Genomic DNA, 20470 nt, shown 5'->3' on the forward strand with positions numbered 1-20470 from the left:
GAGGGAGTGGGCCAGGGGTGAGTAAAATTACTGTGAAATGTCCAATTATTTTGGATATGGATTTTTCTTAACTGTATATTCACTTGGTGGCTATAGACCTTTGACTGTTTTCCAGAGCTCCTGTAAAATTATATTAGACAGTCTTCAGTTGTTTTTTTAATGCATTTATTAAGAAGTGAGGGCTTGGAAATAACTTATTTGCTATCTTGCTGACATCACTCCCTGACAACTTTGGATGAATTGCATTTTCATTTATCTCTTCTTTAATCCATTTATTTTTTAGAATCATATTGTTTAATCTCCAATTATGTGGAGTGTTGCAGCTATCTTTCTGTAATTGATTTCTTGTTGAATTTTATTGTTGTCTGAGAGCATACTTTATATGTTTTCTATTGTTTTAAACTGGTTAGGGTGTGCTTTATGGCCCAGAATGTAGTCTATTTGGTAAATGTTCCATATGAGCTTGAGAATAATATATATTCTGCAGTGCTTGGAAAAACAATTTCTATAGATGTAAAATAGATCCAGTTGATTCACGGTGCTGTACTGTTAAAAAATATCCTTAATAATCTCATGCCTTATGTCAATTTCATGTCAATCACTGACAGAGGGGTGTTGAAATCAACAGTTATAACAGTAGATTCATCTATTTTTCTATGTAGTTCTATAAGATTTTGCTTCACATATTTTCATGCTCTGGTGTTTCATACATACACATTAAGGGCCTTTATGCCTTTTTAAATAAATGACCCCTTTATCATTATGCAATATTCTTCATTCCTAATAATTTTTCTTTCTTTGAAGTATTCTTGATCTGAAATTGATAAAATTACTTCATCTTTTTTTCTTTTTTCATGTATTGTCACATTTATTTTATTTTTTTCCATCACCATTTATCCCCTCTATGCCCTCTTCTATCTCCACCACCCCAACCCCCTCGCAATCACCACACTGTTGTCCATGTCTATGAATCCTCTCTCTCTTTTTTTTTTTTTTTGCTCAATCCATCCTCTCCCCCACCCACCCACCTACCAGAGCTGTCTGCCTGCCTTCTATCTATGAGTCTAGCATGGTATATTTTTTCCAGCTTTTTCCTTTTAATATTTGTGTCTTTATATTTTATTTTATCATTATTATCTTTAGGTTTTATTTGTTTTTTTATTTTATTTTAGTTATTTCTAGAATTAATTTATTATTTAATTTATTTAAAAATTATTTTTATATTTTACTTTGTCTGTGTCTTTTATACAACATATATTTCTGTCTTTTTAATCCATTTTGAGAGTGTCTTCTAATTGGTGTATATAGACCATTGATACTTAAAGTGATTATTCAACTAACACTATGCTACTTGCCAAATACTGAAATTGCCTTTTTTAAAATTAATTAATTAATTTATTTTTGTTATAGATGTTTCTCCTTTTCCCCCCACTGATTCCCACCTCCCCCTCCCTCCCCACCCTGACCCCAGCTTTGTTATCCATGTCCATTGTTCATGCATACATGTATTTTTAATATGCTGTTATCTGTTAGATTATAATTATAAAAAAATATATTTTACCACCATTTATTGCTTCTCTAATGATTTTTTTTTCTTTTTCTAGATGTAACTTTCTGACCTATATCATTTTCCTTCACTTTGAAAAACTTCTTAAAAACACTTTTTGCACTGAAAGTCTACTGGTGGAAAACTTTATTCTTTGTTTCCCTCATTCACTCTTGAAGGATAATTCTGCTAGATACATAAATGTAGGTTAGTGGTTCTTTTAACAGTTTAAATATTTCACTCTACTCACCTCTTGCTTCCATGGTTTCTAATAAAACGTCTGATGTAATATGTTTCAGTTAGCTTGGTATGTATAACAGTGTACCACAGACTGTATGGCTTATAAATTAGAAATGTATTTCTCACAGTTCTGGAGGTTAGAAATCTAAGATATGGGTGCCAGTATGGTTTGGTTCTGTTGAAATTATTCTTAAGGTTTCAGATACCTGTCTTCTTATTGTATTCTAACACAGTAGAAAGAAAGAGAGCTCTCTGGGGTCCCTTTTATAAGGGCATTAATCCCATTCATGTGGGCTCCACCCTCATGCTCTAAGCACTTCCTAAAGGCCATACTGTTCATACCATCACATTAGAGATTCCAACATATAAATTTGGGAGAACACACACATTCAGTCCACTACATAATTATCCTTGCAATTCTATAGGTAAGGTGTATTTTTTCAACTTGCTTCTTTAAAATTTTTTTCTTTCTCTCATTTTCTGCAAATTGAAGATGATGCCTAGGAGTAGATTATTTTCTTTTTTGGTATAAATGTTGCTTCTTGTTTTCTGAGCTTCCTGGATTTGTAGTTGGATGTCTATGATTAATTTTCGAAAATTATCATTATTGCTTTAATTATTGTTCTTCTATTCCTTTCTTCTCTTTGTATTCCCTTTACATGTATTTTACACCTTTTAATATCCCACAGTTATTGAATGTTTTGTTCTTTTTTTTCTCTTTTCATTTCAGTTTTTGAAGTTTCTATTGATGTTTCTTCAATATCACTGAACCTTTCCTTAGCTCTATTAAGTGTATCGATTAGTCCTTAAAAGGAATTCATTTATATTTGGGTGTGCATTTCCTTTTGATTCTTTCTTTGAGTTTCCATCTCTCTCCTTACATTACACATCTGTGCTTGCGTGTTGTCCACTTTTTCCATTAGCACCTTTAGCATATTAATCAGTTACTTTAAATTCATGACTGATCATTTCAACATCCCTGCCATATCTGTCTGTCCTTTCTAACTGTGATCTGTGTCATTTAGTATGCCTTTAGTTTGTCATAGAAAGCCAGATATGATATACTGGGTAAAAAGAACTGAGATAAATAGGCCAGTAGTGTGAATTTTTTTTTTTCTGGGTGGGTTAGGCTGTGTTTACTGTTTCCTGTATCTATAAGAGTCAGATGTTTAATTTGCATCTTTGCTTTATCTTCATTGTTGTCTTTGGGTTTCCCTAGAGCCATATTAAATAACACCTATGGTACACAATTCTTTGAGTTGTATACCTTTGTTATACATTTGTATAACATATACATATATCGATATGGTGTTAAGGTATGTAGGGAGGGAAAGCATTCTATTGTCCTGTGATTACATCTTGGTCTTTTAGTTAGTCTGCACTTCTGGCTTGTAACCTTTTTTTTTTTTTTTTTGTATTTTTTTTAAGAGAGATAGAAACATCAATGTGAGAGAGAAACATCGATCAGCTACTTGTGGCATGCCCCCTACTGGGATCAAGCCTGTAACTCGGGCAAGTGCCCTGACTGGGAATTGAACTGGGGTCTCTCAGTCCATGGGAGGATGCTCAATCCACTGAGCCACACTGACCAGGCTGGCCTGTAAGCTTAAAACATGCTTCTCAGGTTTGTTTTGTTTTTCCTTTTTGTGGGGACAGAAAGCCTAGATGGGACTAGAGTTGCGTATTTTCCTTTCCCAGCTCCACTCAGTTAGTCTTGGGTAAAACTCCAGTTAGCCTCTGGTAAAATAGTTTATCTGAAAGCATTCCTTGTTAGCAAACCAGAATGTTTTGGTCATATTTCAAGAATTGCTACTTATCCCTGCCCCCTGACCAAAGCACAAGATGATTTTTCTCCAATCTTCAGTGTGATAACCTACAAGGGCTCCTGGCAATTAAATTCATGCATGTGTTGGGGCCCCTAAATATTTTATCTCTCAAATCTTTCCATACTAAACTTCAAGCAACTCATCATTTATAGTTTCAGTTTTCCTTCCCCTGTAGTGCTTCTCCTGAAGTTTTCTGTTTCTAGCCTTCTGCTTTACCAAATTTTGATTGCCTGGATCTGTCTGTCTTTCTCCTCCATTTTTGAGACAGTGGTTTGCCCTGTAATATCAATTTTCTTATGTTTCTGAGAAGAGTTTTGATTTTCCATTTGTTCAACTCTTTTCTTGTTGTGGGTATGGGAGTAGAAACTTCCAAACTCTTAACATGCCAAACCAGAAACCTAAAGTCACATTTGCATTTCTAATTATCACAATAACTTTACAAGGCAGGTTTCTTTATTATGAACATTTTATAAGTTGAGGAAACAGACACAATGACTACCTTCATTATGTTACCAAGGTTACATAGCAAAAAACTGTCAGTGTTCTCTTTAGTTCCAGCAACCACAAGTTTAAACACCATATTTTACTAACCCCCATAAATATGCCTTCAAGATTGATAAAAGCCATGTAAATTCTAGAGTCTAAAATACTCTCTGATGTTATCCTCCTACATCACTTGTTGCTCATTCTTAATTTCCTTTGCTAGATATGTCTCCTCTTTTTAACCTTGAAAATGACAAAGCTCTGTCATGAGCCCCAGTTCATCTCCATGAACACAAATACCTTGGTTGTTGTTTTTCTTTTTTTTTTTTTGCATCCATTCTTATGGGTTATAGATTAGATACTGTACCATGCTTATGATGATAACTTCTTAATTATTTTAAACCCAGATTATTACTCTGACTTATATAGGCTACTTCACAACTCCAATGGGTGTCTTACAAACATCTTAATCATAACATATTCAAAGTGGTATTCCTAAATCATGTTGCCCCCATTTGTACCTCCTCTTTAGTTTTCTCTATCTGAATGAATGCCTATACCATCTCTTAAGTCAGAAACCCTCTTAATTTTTACTTCTCTTTTTACCTTTATAACCATGTCTCCATTACCAATCTATCAGCAAGTCACGTTCCAGTCTACCTTTAAGATATATCTTGTGTTCCATCTACTTTACTTCACCTAGACAATACTAGTTGAAGCCACTATCACTTATCTCCTGGACAACTAAAATAGGCTTTTAATTTCTCTATTTCCTTAAGCTTTTGTTCCTCTACATTTATTTGATTTGGACAAAATTTAAAATTTCATCTCTAATTCCTCTCTGTCTTACTACACTGGATTTCTTTCAGTTCACAGAACACACTAAGCATGTTCCCACCTCAGGATTCTGCACTTTCTGTAATCTCTAACTAGAATGCTTTCTGCTTGATCCACTACCCCCTCACCCACTGAGTTGTTAGCTATCTCTGATCCTTTGGATTTCATCATAAATATCACCTACTTAGAGAGGATTTCCATGACCATATCTGCTATATTCCTGCATTAGCACAGTTTCTGGGACACAGCACAGTTATCAAATCTCAGTGTCCTTACATTATTTTATCACCTTTGTCTCAAGATATAGGTCTTAAGCTAAACCAGCCTTACTAACTCACATTCTTTCTCTCTCCCTACATCCCTCCCTCTCTCTCTTCCCCTCCCCCCTCCTGTCTTTACACACGCACACACGCATGGACCAAGAGTATGAATGTTTATTGTCTACAATGCTCTTCACTAATCTATGACAAATTTTGCAATTGCCTTTACCATAAACATCTAATAACAACTTTTCTAGAGATTTGTGCAATAGTATCTGTACCCCCTGCTCACAGTGACCCACTAACTGAAATGTTAAACTCACCAGAACTTCCACCTACAATATGCCGTAAATCATATGGGTTGTTGGATCGGCCATAGATCTTGTTACTGGATTCATACCACATGCACAGCTCACTACAGTTGGTCATGCCAAGAGGAATGGCACCAGCTTCCTTCAGAAATGCCACTACAGTGGCATCTGTTTTGGAAATGGTATTACGACGATTCACAAGGCCAGAAGAATTAGGCATTCCTGTAAAGTCCACAAGAGAAGGAAGTTAAAATATTATTAAATAAAAATAGGAACAATTTACTGAGTACCTTCAATGAACCAATCCAGCTATTGTGGATGATTTGCTTGGTACTGATAGGTGATATGGCTTAATGGAAAGTACACAGGCTTTGGAATCACATTTCTGTAGCTTATCAACTTTACAAACTTTTGGAAAGTTACTTAATCTTTCTGATTCTCAGCTTTTATATGAGTAAATGACATACTGAATGTATAGTATCTGAACATATTTAATAAGTAAAAGTGATTATTACAAATTCCACCATTCAACAACACTAACTATTAAGTATTTTTATTAACCCATCTCAGAGTAGAATAGATTTAGAAAAGTAAAAAGACAGAATCAAGGTCATGCAGAAAAATAAGAAAGCAGTTAGAAAAGGAATGAGAAATATATAACTTGGTATAAAAGTACCATTTAAACTAGTAAGAAAAGAATGACCTTGTAAATGTATTAACACATGGCTTTCATATGAAAACATTACATACCATAAACAAAAATAAATATAGCTATTGTAAACACTTGATGGTGGAAAATAAAGCATAAATATTAGAAGAAAATATATGCAAATATTTTCCTAACCTTAGATTTGGGATATATTTTGTAAACAGGCTACAAAAGCAGAAATGATAAAATGTAAGATGTCTTCATTCAAAATATTACATAGTTTTGTTCAACAAAAGAAATCATAAGCAAAGTTAAAAGACAACAAACTAAGAAGTTATTTGCACCATAAATATTAAAAGTTGCGCCCTAAGCAGTGGTTAGAACGTCAACCTGTGGAACAATGAGTTGTGGGTTTGATTCTAATCAAGGGCACATACCTTGGTTGCAGTTCATTCCTGGCCCTGGTTGGGGTTATGCAGGAGGCAACCAGTCAATGTGTCTCTCTCATTGATATTTCTCTCTCCCCCTTACTCCCACTTTATCTGAAGATAGATAGAAAAATATTCTCAGGTGAGAATTTAAAAAAATATATCAAAAGTTGAGTATGTAGAATATATATGAGGAACTCCTATAGCTCTACAATAGAAAGACAAAAACACCAATAAAAGCAGGCAGAAGAGATCCAAGATGGTGGCGAAGTAGGTGGAGGTTACACTCACCTACTCCCAGGACCAAACTGAAATTACAACTAAAATATAGAACAATGAACCTGAATAACCATGCAGCATAGTGGTTAGACAATCATATACTTTACAAAGTGCTCTTCTTGATATTTTCAGTTACCCACCTGGCACTACAGATAGTTATTACAATATTATTGATTATATTTCCTATGCTATACTTTATATCCCCATAACTATTTTGTAACTATCAATCTGTAACTCTCAATCCCTTCATTTTTTTTCACCATTCTCCCCTTCCACTCTGGCAATCATAAGTCTGTTTTCTGTATCTAAGAGGTTGTTTCTACTTTGGTTGTTCATTTATATTGTTCTTTAGAATCTATATATAAGTGAAATCACATGTTATTTGTCTTTGACTGACTGATTTCACTTAGCATAATACCCTCCAGATCCATCCATGCTGCCACAAATGCTACGATTTCATTCTTTACTATGGCTGAGTAATATTCCATTTGTATTTGTAGCACAGCTTTTTTATCCCCTCATCTATTGATGGGCTCTTGGATTGCTTCCATAGCTTTGTTATTGTAAATAATGCTGCAATAAATTAGGGATGCATATATTCTTTCAAATGAGTGTCTTGGGTTTCTTCGTTTATATACCCAGAAGTGTAATCAATGAGACATAGGCAAGTCCATTTTTAATTTTTTGAGGAAACTTCATACTGTTTCCCATAGTGGCTGCACCAATCTGCATTCCCACCAACAGTGCAAGAAGGTTCCCTTTAATCCACATCCTCGCCAACACTTATAGTTTGTTGATTTATTGATATAGCCACTTTAACATGTATGAAGTGATATCTCATTGTGGTTTTAATTTGCATTTCTCTGATAATTAGTGATGTTGAGCATCATTTTATATGTCTATTGGCCATCTAGATGTCCTCTTTGGATAAGTGTTTTTCAAGTCCTTTGCCCATATTTTAATTGGATTGCTTGGGGTTTTTATCTTTTTTTCTTTTTTTGGTATTAAGTTGTATGAGTTCTTTATAGATAGATAGATAGATAGATAGATAGATAGATAGAGATATAGATATATAGAGAGATATTAATAACTTATTATAGGTGTTGTTTGCAAATTTATTCTCCCATTCGGTTGATTGCCTTTTTGTTTTATTGACAGTTTATTCTATGCTGCAGAAGCTTTTTAGTTTGATATAGTCCCTTTCATTTATTCTTGCTTCGACTTCTCTTGCATTTGAGATCAAGGTCCATAAGTTTAGTACTTATATTTTCTTCTATATAGTTGTTTCTGGTCTTATATTTTAGGCCTTTGATCCATTTTGAGTTAATTTTTGTATATGGTGACAAATAGCAGTTTAGTTTCATTCTTTTGTATGTGGCTTTCCAATTTTCCCAGCACCATTTATGGAAGAGGTTTTCTTTTCTCCATTGTATGTGTTTGGCTCCTTTGTAGAAAATTATTTGTGTATACACACACACACACACACACACACACACACACACACGTGGGTTTATTTCTGCATTCTCAATTTTGTTCCATTGGTCTGTGTGCCTGTTTTTCTGCCAATGCCATGCTGTTTTCATTATTGTCACTTTTTAGTATAATTTGAAGTCAAGGAATGTGATGTCTCCAGCCTTGTTCTTTTGTTCTTTTTTCTCAGGATTGCTTTGGCTATTCGGTGTCTTTTATAATTCCATACACATCTAATTTTTTTTATTCTAATTTCAAAAAATGCCATTGGGATTTTGATGAGGATTGCATTAATTCTGCATATTGCTTTGGGTTAGATGGCCATTTTAATTATGTTGATTCTTCCAATTCATGAAAACAAATTCTCTTTCCATTTCTTTGTGTCATCTTCAATTTCTTTTAATAATGCTTTGTAGTTTTCAGTGTATAAGTCCTTTACATTCTTTGTTAAGTTTATTCCTAAGTATTTTGTGCTTTTTGTGGCAATTGCAAAATGATTTTTCAAAATTTCATTGTTAGTTTATAGAAATACAATGGATTTTTGTACATTTGCAAATTTACTGTGTTTGTGTATTGTTTCTAATAGTTTTTTAGTGAAGTCTTTAGTGTCTTCTATATAAAGAATCATGTCTGTAAAAAGGGACAATTTTACTGCTTTATTTCAATTTCAATGCCTTGCATTCATTTATCTTGCCTGATTGTTCTGGCTAGGACCACTGTTATTCAAGATAGTACTGGAAATCTCCTTTGTTTTCTAAAAGAGTTTTTTACTAATTGGTATTATTTTTTCATTAAACATTCAATAGAATTTTTTAGTTAAATCATCTGGGCCTTGGCTTTTCATTGTGCAGAGATTTTAAAGTATTAATTTAGTCTTTTTACTTGTCATAGGTCTATTCATATTTTCCTTTCTTCTTGAATCAGTTTTATTTTTGTCTCTCTAGGAATCTTTCCTTTCATTATGTTGTCAAATGCATTTTTGTAAAGTTATTGCTATTAATTTATAATTCTTTTAATATGATTTAAATGGTATCCACTCTACCTTTCATTTATTAAAAATTCTTATTCTCTCTAGCTAAAATCTTGTCAATTTTTACCATTTCATACCAACTTTTGGTTTCATCAATTTTACCTATTGTTATAGTGTTTTCTAGCTCAATGATTTCTACTCTGTATTGTTTCCTTCCCTTCTGCTTGGTTTAGGTTTGGTTTGTTCTCCTTTTTCTAGTTTGCTAAGGGGGAAACTTTGGTCATTAATTTTAAATCTTTCTTTTCTTCAAATATACTCATTCAAAGATACAAATTTCCCTCTAATCACTTTTTCAACTGCATATCATAAGATTTTAGTATGCTGTTTCTTTGTCGTCGTTCTTGTTTTCAGTTCAAAAGCTCCTTTTTCTTTCACCCGTGAGTTATTCAGAAGGATGTTGATCAATTATCAAACATCTGCAATTTTCATTTACTTTATTTTGACAATACCATTTATCCCCTCTATTCACTCTTCCACCCCCACCCACACCTCCCTCCCCCACCCCCACCCTCCTTTCCCACTCCCACCCTCACAATCACCATACTTTTGTCCATGTCCATGAGTTCTCAGGGTAGCCAGAAGTTATAAAATAAGAATTGCATTACAGAGAAAGCACAGGCTTTTTATCATAATCCCAGATTAGCTTTAGCCAAGCTACTTAAGTGTCATGAGCTCCAATTTTTAGCTTAAAAAATGAGATAATAACACTATTTGTATAGTCTGCTTTAAGGATTAATGGGCACTGAGTATTACCCCTCATAAGCCATATAGTTCTAAGAGGTGATGGCCATTATTGCCCGTCTCTCCAGTGAAACTTGCAGAGTATTTCCCATCAATTTAAAACTGAAAAAGAATCTTACATTAGTCTTCCACTTTGCTAATATATTTTTTTTTTGTTTATAACTTCAGAAAATATATGCCATTTTTTAGTTTAACCCACGTACCTAAAGAAAGAAAATACAAAGAACAGTACCTTGAAGCTGGAAAGCTTCTTTGACTGTCAAAGGAACCCCAAGGAAGGGCCATTTCTTTTCCAGGGTGGCATCATCTTCCTGCTTCTCTGCAAGCTTTTTATCTACAGCATGAGCCTCCTTCTTAGCTGCCTCAAACCTAGAAAAAAATAAAACAGAGCTACATAAAGCTGTGGGCCCTGAGAAAGAAGATACTTTCTAAGAAGAGTTCTTGATGACTAACTGGGCTCAAATTTTCAAAACAGAGCCTAGCAGCCATTTCTATACAGGGGCCTCTCAGGAAAACATCACTTGACAAAGAATCCTGCATTGAATTACCTGCCTCTGCACTAAACTGCCTTACTGCACTGTGTTTCTGCCATCTGAGCCAGCCCTTGCAGAGGAGTTCCAAGAATTCTGTTTCAATCAAGAGGACAGAGGCTTTCCTCATGCAATCAGAGTTGTGCAGCTATATCCTCATCAGCATCTTCACTGACTAATCAGAGAGGCTTCATTCTGATCAATACAGACAGTGCTTTTTGAACCAATTCAACCGCAATGATTTGGAGTCCTCATTTGCATGAGGGTGGACTAATCAAAGAGCAGGAGTGAGGACTTCTGACTATATAAGTCAGCTCCCCTCTAGCTCTTGAAGCACACTTCCCCTTTCCACTGAAGATTAAAGACTGTGTTTCTTTGGCTGCAGCTGAAACACCGAAGATGAAATACCGAGTATTTCTCACCAGAGCAGAGCACAGCAGACCAGTGCAGAAGTAGAGCAGACTAAAACAAGGCATAGTGAAACCAGACTGGACTGGACTACAGCAGACCAGAGCAGAACAGAGCTGTTTAGCCAGAGAAGTGCCTGGCCAAGGGCCACCTCACTGATACACTATCCTGTTTCATAATTGAGCTGTAACACTATCAAGCTATTTCACAGCCATGCTGTATCATAACTAAGCTGTTTGCATTGAATAAAGTGTACTTCTTCACTGTACCCCAAACTGAGGATTCCTGTTGACATTGAATTGGTGCCACTGACCATCAGTTGACAAAGCACATAAAGTAGCCATCTCTCAAAATTTATTAAAAGAACAAGGATTGACATGCTGAAATAAATATATTTGTCAAGATACTTATAAATCTGACCCTTTGAGGCAGTAATTCTTATTTTAGAAATTCATCAAAAGTACAATGATCCAACATAGTAACAAAATAAAAACAGAAAGATGGTCAGTGAATCATTTATTTGTATTAGACAAAATGTGAAAGTAACCCATCACCAAATAAATTATTATAAATATCTATTATGAAAAATTGTACTGTCAATAACAGTGATGTTTTCTAAAAGTTTTTATTGTTTTTTGAAAATTCTTATGATGTAAACTCTATAATTTAAAAGAAAAGAGATTACAATGTTATGTTTCTAATCTCAATAATGTGAAAAATATACAAACATTTGAAAGCAAACTAAGTGTTAACAATGAATAACCACTTTTTGGTAATATGATTATGGGCAAATTATTTTGTTATTTACTGTCTTTTGCAAATGTTTTAAAATAAGCATATATCAGAAGAATGCTCAGAAGCATACAATTAAATCAATATGCTTAAAATAATACAGTTTGAGTGTATGTGGTTAATACAATCACTAAATTACATGATGCCAATAGAATTTCTCAGTATTTCAAACAATAATTCTTCAAAACAGGAATTTTACATCTTCTAAATAAATTGTCATGTGACTTAAACTGCAATAAAGAATTGTTGGGCTCACTGGAGGTAGTAATGATGTTTATTAATTGTTTCAACAAATATTCAAAGTATTCAAACAAATATAAGTATAATCTAGTCTATGCCTTCAAAATGAATATTTCTGGAGCTATCATTTCCTACTTCTGTGATCTATACAAGTTCTTTTACCTTGCTGTATTTCAGTTGCCTCAGTTATAAATGTGGGATATCTACCTAGAAGGGTGGTTGTGAAGATGCATTAAGAAAATGGATGCAGATACAGTTGGGAGTCCATAGAGTAAAGAGGATTTATCACGCCCAGGTGTATAAGACAATATTCCAGAAAAGGAAGAAACGTGAGTTCTACAGTATGCCATGATAATAAATGATGATGATGATGATGGATGATAATGATGATAATTAACAATCATTGATATGTGCCAGGCACTGCTCTAAACACTGTATAACTGTTCAATCTTAATAATCATGTGAGGTAGGTACAATTATCATACACAATTTATACATGAGGAAAGTTATGTTCTTGGACATTAAGAATTGTGTCCAGGATTACAAATCTAATAAATGACAAAATCATGATTTTATACCAAGGTTTAGGTAGTTCTGAAGCCCATGAACATAGACTCTAGATGTAAGCTATCCAATACAATAGCCATAAGCCATGTTTCTATTGAGTATTTGAAAATTGACTATTGCGGAGGCGGAGAAAAATGGCGGCGAAGTGAATGGAGGGACCCAGACCGTCTCCCAAGACCAAACTGGATTTACAACGAAAACAAAGGCAAACCGTCAGGAAAGGGCAGCTGAAGGACACCTTGGAGGACCACTTAACCAGAAACACCCACTCAGTCCTGGTAGGCTTGCGAGGACGGGAGAGGGGACCAAGAGCCCAGGGTCCGCAGCGGCCTGGGCAGGGGCCAGGGAACTAGAGGGGAAGTTAACTCTACCGTCTTTCTTCCCACCGTGCACGACCTGGAAACCCTGTAGCCGGCTAGGCTAGGCTCTCTGCTGAAGCCGCACAGACTCGCAGCCGGCTAGGCTAGGCTCTCTGCTGAAGCCGCACAGACTCGCAGACCCCAGGCAACTCGGTGGGACCGGGGAACGCGGTGGAGAGTTAACTCTACCGCCTCCCGCCCTGCCGTGCACGGCCTTGGAAACTCTGTAGCCGGCTAGGCTAGGCTCTCTGCTGGAGCCGCACAGACTCCTGGCCCCCAAGGAACTGGGCGGGACCAGGGAACTTGGAGGGACCGGGGAACTAGGCGGAAAATTAATTCTACTGCCTCCCCTCCTGCCGTGCAAGGCCCTGTAGCCGCTGAAGCCTCACAGACTCCTGGCCCCCAGGCAACTCGGTGGGACCGGGGAACGCGGCGGAAAATTAAGTCTACCGCCTCCCTCCCCGCCGTGCACGGCCTGGAAACCCTGTAGCCGGCTAGGCTAGGCTCTCCGCTGAAGCCGCACAGACTCCTGGCCCCCAGGCAACTCGGTGGGACCTGGGAACGTGGCGGAAAATTAATTCTACCGCCTCCCTCCTCGCCGTGCACGGCCCTGGAAACTCTGCAGCCGCTGAAGCCCCACGGACTCACGGCCCCCAGGGAACTGGGCGGGACCAGGGAACTCGGCTGGAAATTATTCCCACCACCTCCCTTGCCACCCTGCATGGGCCCTCCTAACGCTATAGCCTGCTAAACTCTCCGCTGGAGCCACACAGACTCCCGGAGAACAGGGGACTTGGCGGGATTAAAGTGGGTCCTCCCTGGTGCATCCAAACCCAGGAGAGGGAGCCACAAACAGCAAAACACGAACACCCACTGGGAAAACTTGGCAGACTCCAAAGCCCACTGTCATAACCAAAATGGTGAGAAACAGAATCAAAAGCCAAATGAAAGATCAAGAGACCTCTACAGAAGATGAAATAAATGAGGTGCAGTTAAGCAAATTAACAGAACTAGAATTTAGAGCCATGATGTTGCGGAAGCTCAACAGCATGTGTAAGGACATGAGCAACATGAGTAAAGACATAGAAATGTTGAAAATAAACCATCTGGAAATGAAAAACCAACAGGAAGAAATGAAGAATGACATATCAGAAATGAAAAACACACTGGAAGGTCTAAAAAGCAGAGTAGGGGAAGCTGAGGACCGGATCAGTGAATGAGAAGACAGGCTAGAAGAAATCAACCAATCAGAAAACCAAAAGGAAAAAAAGATTAAGAAACAAGAAGAGAGCTTAAGAGAATTGTGGGACAACTGGAAACGTAATAATATTCGTATCATAGGAGTCCCTGAAGAAGAAGAAAGTAAGCGAGGGCTAGAGAATATATTCAAAGAAATAGTGACAGAAAACTTCCCTAATTTGGTGAAGGAAGAAGGCATTCAAGTTCAAGAAGCTCAGAGAGCCCCAAGTAAGAAGAACCCAAACAGGCCCACACCAAGACACATAGTAATCAAACTGCCAAAAATTCAAGACAAAGAGAGAATCCTAAAAGCAGCAAGAGATAAGCAACAGGTTACCTACAAAGGAACCCCCATAAGGCTCTCAGGTGACTTCTCACAGGAAACATTACAGGCTCGAAGGGAATGGCATGAAGTAATCAAGGTCATGAAAAACAAGGATCTGAATCCAAGACTGCTCTACCCAGCAAGGCTATAGTTCAAAATAGAAGGTCAAATAAAGAGCTTCCCAGGCAAAATAAGGCTAAGGGAGTACATTAGCACCAAACCAGCACTGCAAGAAATGTTAAAAGGACTGCTGTAATTACCAGGAGAAATGGGAAGAAAAATAGAACCACACTAAACAAAAATGGCAATAAATAAGTACATATCAATAACCACCTTAAATGTAAATGGACTGAATGCTCCCATAAAAAGACACAGAGTAGCTGATTGGATAAGAAAGCAAGACTCATCTATATGCTGTTTACAAGAAACCCACCTCACAACAAAAGACTCACACAGATTGAAAGTGAAGGGATGGAAAAAAATCTTTCAAGCAAATGGAAAAGAAAAAAAAGCTGGGGTAGCAATACTGATATATGATAAAATAGACTTCAGATTGAAGGCCATAACTAGAGACAAAGAAGCCCACTACATAATATTGAAAGGATCTATCCAACAGGAAGATATAACATTGATAAACATATATGCACCCAATATAGGAGCACCAAAATATATTAAAAATCTTCTGGAGGACTTCAAAGGAGAAATCGATAGCAATACAATCATAACAGGGGACTTCAACACCCCGCTCACATCACTGGATAGATCCTCTAGACAAAAAATTAGCAAGGAAACAGAGACTCTAAATGAAGCACTAGACCAAATGGATTTAATAGATATCTACAGAGAACTACACCCCAAAACTACAGAATTCACATTCTTCTCAAGTGCACATGGAATATTCTCAAAGATAGACCACATGTTAGGGCACAAACTAAGTCTCTACAAGTTCAAGAAGATTGAAATTATAACAAGCATCTTCTCAGACCACAACGGTATGAAACTAGAAATCAATTGCAAGAAGAACATACAAAGACATTTTAACACATGGAAGCTAAATAGAATGTTATTAAACAATGAATGGGTCACCGAGGAAATCAAGGAAGAAATCAAAAACTTCCTGGAAACCAATGAAAATGAGGACACAACAATACAAAATCTATGGGATGCAGCAAAAGCAGTTCTGAGAGGGAAGTTTATAGCACTACAGGCCTACCTCAAAAAAGAAGAAAAATCTCTAATAGACTACCTAACCTCACAACTTAAAGAACTAGAGAGTAAACAAAAAGAAAACCCCAGAGCAAACAGAAGAAAAGAAATAGTAAGGATCAGAGCAGAAATAAACGACATAGAGACCAAAAAAACAATCCAGAGGATCAATAAAACAAAGAGCTGGTTTTTTGAAAAGATAAACAAGATTGATGGACCCTTAGCTAGACTCACCAAGAAACAAAGAGAGAGAACCCAAATACATAAAATCAGAAATGAAACAGGAGAGATAACAACTGACCCTACAGAAATACAAAAGATCGTTAACAACTACTATGAAAAATTATACGGCAACAAATTCGAAAATATAAGCGAAATGGACAAATTTTAGAAACACATAGCCTCCCAAAATTGGATCAGATAGAGATTGAAAACTTGAACAGACCAATAACAACAGAGGAAATTGAAGATGTAATCAAGACTCTTCCAGCAAACAAAAGCCCAGGCCCAGATGGCTTCACAGGGGAGTTTTACCGAACATTCAAAGAAGAACTAATACCCATCTCCTCAAACTATTTCAAAAAATTCAAGAAGAAGGAAGACTGCCAAACTCGTTTTATGAAGCCAGCATAACTCTAATTCCAAAACCAGAAAAAGACACAACAAAGAAAGAAAACTACAGGCCAATATCCCTGATGAACATAGATGCCAAAATCCTGAACAAAATACTAGCAAATCGAATCCAGCAATACACCAGAAAAATTATCCACCATGACCAGGTGGGATTCATCCCAGGGATGCAAGGCTGGTACAATATTCGCAAATCCATAAATGTGATACACCACATAAATAAATTGAAGAATAAAAACCACATGATCATATCAATAGATGCTGAAAAAGCCTTTGACAAAATCCAGCATCCATTTCTGATAAAAACGCTCACCAGTGTGGGAATTGAGGGATCATACCTAGACATAATAAAGGCCATATATGAAAGACCTACAGCCAACATCATACTCAATGGGCAAAAAACTAAAAGCATTTCCCTTAAGAACAGGAACAAGGCAAGGATGCCCACTTTCGCCACTCCTATTTAACATAGTACTGGAAGTCTTAGCCACAGCAATCAGACAGGAAGAAAAAATAAAAGGGATCCAAATTGGAAAGGAGGAAGTGAAATTGTCATTATTTGCAGATGACATGATACTGTACATAGAAAATCCCAAAGACTCCACCAAAAGCTTACTAGACTTAATAAATGAATTTGGCAAAGTAGCAGGATACAAAATTAACGTCAAGAAATCGATGGCATTCTTATACACCAATGATGAACTCACAGAAAGAGAAACTAGGCAAACAATCCCATTTACCATTGCGGCAAAAAAATTAAGATACCTAGGAATAAACTTAACCAAAGAGATAAAGGACCTATTCGCAGAAAACTACAGATCTTTGAAAAATGAAATAGAGCAAGATGTAAAAAAGTGGAAGAACATACCCTGTTCATGGATTGGGAGAATTAACATCATTAAAATGTCCATATTACCCAAAGCAATCTATAGATTCAACGCAATCCCCATCAAAATACCAACGGCATACTTCAAAGAATTAGAACAATTACTTCAAAAGTTCATATGGAACCAAAAAAGGCCTCGAATAGCCACAGCAATCTTGAAAAGGAAGAACAAAGTTGGAGGGATCACAATACCAGATTTCAGGTTATACTACAAAGCCACCATAATCAAAACAGCCTGGTGCTGGCACAAGAACAGGTATATAGACCAGTGGAACAGAATAGAGAACCCAGAAATGGACCCTAGGCAATATACTCAATTAATATTTGACAAAGGTGGCAAGAGCATACAGTGGAGTAAGGACAGCCTCTTTAATAAATGGTGCTGGGAAAATTGGACAGCTACTTGCCAAAAAATGAAACTAGACCATCAACTTACACCCTACACCAAAATAAATTCAAAATGGATAAAAGACTTAAATGTAACCCATGAATCCATAAAAATCCTAGAGGAGACTGTGGGCAACAAAATCTCAGACATCATACGCAGCAGAATTTTTACTGACACATCACCTAAGGCAATAGAAACAAAGGAGAAAATGAACACATGGGACTACATCAAACTCAAAAGCTTCTGCACAGCGAAAGATACAATCATCAAAACGGAAAGGCTACCCACTGTATGGGAGAGCATAATTGCCAATGATATATCAGATAAGGGGTTAATTTCCAATACATATAGAGTGCTCATACAACTCCACAAAAGGAAGACAAAGAATCCAATTAAAAAATGGGCAGAGGAACTAAATAGACACCTCTCCAAACAGGACATACAAATGGCTAAGAGACATATGAAGAAATGTTCATCATCACTAATCATCAGAGAGATGCAAATCAAAACAACAATGAGGTATCACCTCACACCGGTCAGAATGGCCGCCATCAACAAATCATCAAACAACAAGTGTTGGCGAGGGTGTGGAGAAAAGGGGACTCTAGTACACTGTTGGTGGGAATGCAGACTGGTGCAGGCACTATGGAAAACAATATGGTGTCACCTCAAAAAATTAAAAATTGAACTCCCATTTGACCCAGTGATCCCACTTCTAGGAATATACCCTAAGAAGCCTGAAACACCAATCAGAAAGAATATATGTACCCCCATCTTTGTAGCAGCACTATTTACAATCGCTAAGATCTGGAAACAGCCCAAGTGCCCATCAGTAGACGAATGGATTAAAAAGCTGTGGTACATATACACAATGGAGTACTACGCAGCGGTAAGAAAGAAAGATCTCTTATCCTTTGAGACTACATGGAGGGACCTGGAAAGTATCATCCTAAGTGAAACAAGCCAAGCAGAGAAAGACAAATTTCATATGATCTCACTGATTTCTGGAATATAATGAACATAACAGTTTGAGGACAATCCCCTAAGGAGTGGGGAGCTGAGAGAGGGATGAACAACAGAATTTATATGCATATAGGCATGAACAGTGGACATGGACAACAATCGGGGGAAGGGGCAGGGAGGGAAGGGGGAGGGGGGAATCACTGGGAAAAAAAAAGGAGAATCATTTGTAACAAAAATTAATCAATAAAAAAAAAAAAAAAGAAAATTGACTATTGCAATGTGTCAAAATTATAATACTTTTGACATAGTTAAGTACTACATATTATTAAAATTAATCACACTTGTTCCTTTTTTAATTTGGCTAGTACAATATTCAAAATTATATATGTAACTCACATTCTATTTCTATTGAACAGTACTGGTCTACAACAAAAATACATAAATTTGTATCTCAGCTCCACTATTTACTGCATCTTCTTAGGAGTGTTATTTAACCTTTCTATATATTAATTTCCTCATATAAATAATGATATTAATAATATTTACCTCACAGAATTGTTGATATAATTTAATGAGTTAACCACATTTGTGAATACAGTAGTGTCTGGAACATTTTAAACACTGAAATATTATTACTGGTGTTATTAATGCTTCTTATTAGAGAGAAAGGGAACTCCAAACATAGGAAATAAAAAATGATGCAATGAGAAAATATGGCCCATTTTCATGAAAATCTATTAAAATATTTCTCTATCCTGTATTTACTGAGAACTACTTGCTCATCAACAAGGGTGGAATCCTGCTGTCAGGTCTACACTGCAGAATGCTGGTATTCTCAGTGTGTTGGATACCTGACCCAAGGGAAACAAATAAAATAATTCTCTCTCAATTCAACAAAAATAAATAGGTATCTGGGTTCTTTAGAGATAAGACATGGTTCTGAAGTTAAGAATTAATAGCAGAAAACTAAAAAGAAGACCCACACATCTTATTTTGAGAGCTCCAGAGCTGCCCCAGATCTATCTTTCACAGATTCTGTTTGTTCAAATCTCGTTTGAATTCTGTAAAATTGCTAGGATCCTTATGATTACCAATCCCAGCAATATCCTTTTTTTTTCTCTTAAGCTAGTTATAGTCAGAGTCTATTTTAACCAAAATAAGCTTAATAAGCATAACCATAAAGAAACTACAGATGTAGATGTTTCTGCATATCTAGAGCTAGGCACAAGGTAAATTCACTAGTATTTGTCAAAGAAAGCCAAATACCTCGGATGTTGCACATTCCAAGCAACTTGCTGTCTACCTAAGAAAAAGGGGACACTTTCTGCTCTGGCTATATCTTATCCTTCACATTATGGCTGTACATAAAGCAGGTCAGAAGGATGTGAGGCTGGGGATTACCACTCTCTGGAAATAAAAGGGTTTTAAATTAGCAACTCAGAGAGATTTAGGAATCTAAGACCAGCATCTCCAACAGGAAGAGAACTATAACTCCAACATCCATGTACCTAAGAGTGATATTTCCAGAAAGATTTCCTGGATGTGAATCCTTATCCAAAGCAGAAGGGCTTGTAGGTCAGAAAAAGGGTGTGAGATCAGGAAAGAGGACCTTGAGGAACAATGTCCTCGTCTAGAGAAAGAAGGACCCAGACAGAAAGAGACACTAAAAGGAGGCAGAAGCTAAAGGAAAAGTTTTGTGACTAGGAGGTGAAAATAACTCAGGAAATTGGCACTGAACTAGAAGGGACCCTTCAGATGACAGAAAAAAAGACTTCAGTGGGGTCACAAGCAGATATGTATGGGAGAAAGGTAAAAGATGATGCTGAAAAACTAAGGA

The 20470-nt window shown here is 36.5% G+C and overlaps 1 protein-coding gene across 1 annotated transcript in view; it reads right to left on the bottom strand.

Moving 5' to 3' along the window:
* FAAH2 (fatty acid amide hydrolase 2) overlaps nt 1-20470 on the bottom strand; it is a 140305-nt gene that overhangs the window by 89554 nt on the left and 30281 nt on the right. Inside the window, exons 3-4 of the mRNA XM_036270700.1 lie at nt 10333-10469; nt 5516-5725 (exon numbers count right to left, since the gene is read on the bottom strand). Coding sequence (XP_036126593.1) covers nt 5516-5725; nt 10333-10469 — 347 coding nt within the window. The remainder of the gene's footprint in view (nt 1-5515; nt 5726-10332; nt 10470-20470) is intronic.

Source organism: Molossus molossus, unplaced genomic scaffold, assembly GCF_014108415.1.
Source record: "Molossus molossus isolate mMolMol1 unplaced genomic scaffold, mMolMol1.p scaffold_m16_p_2, whole genome shotgun sequence".
In the NCBI taxonomy this organism is placed as follows: Eukaryota; Metazoa; Chordata; class Mammalia; order Chiroptera; family Molossidae; genus Molossus; species Molossus molossus.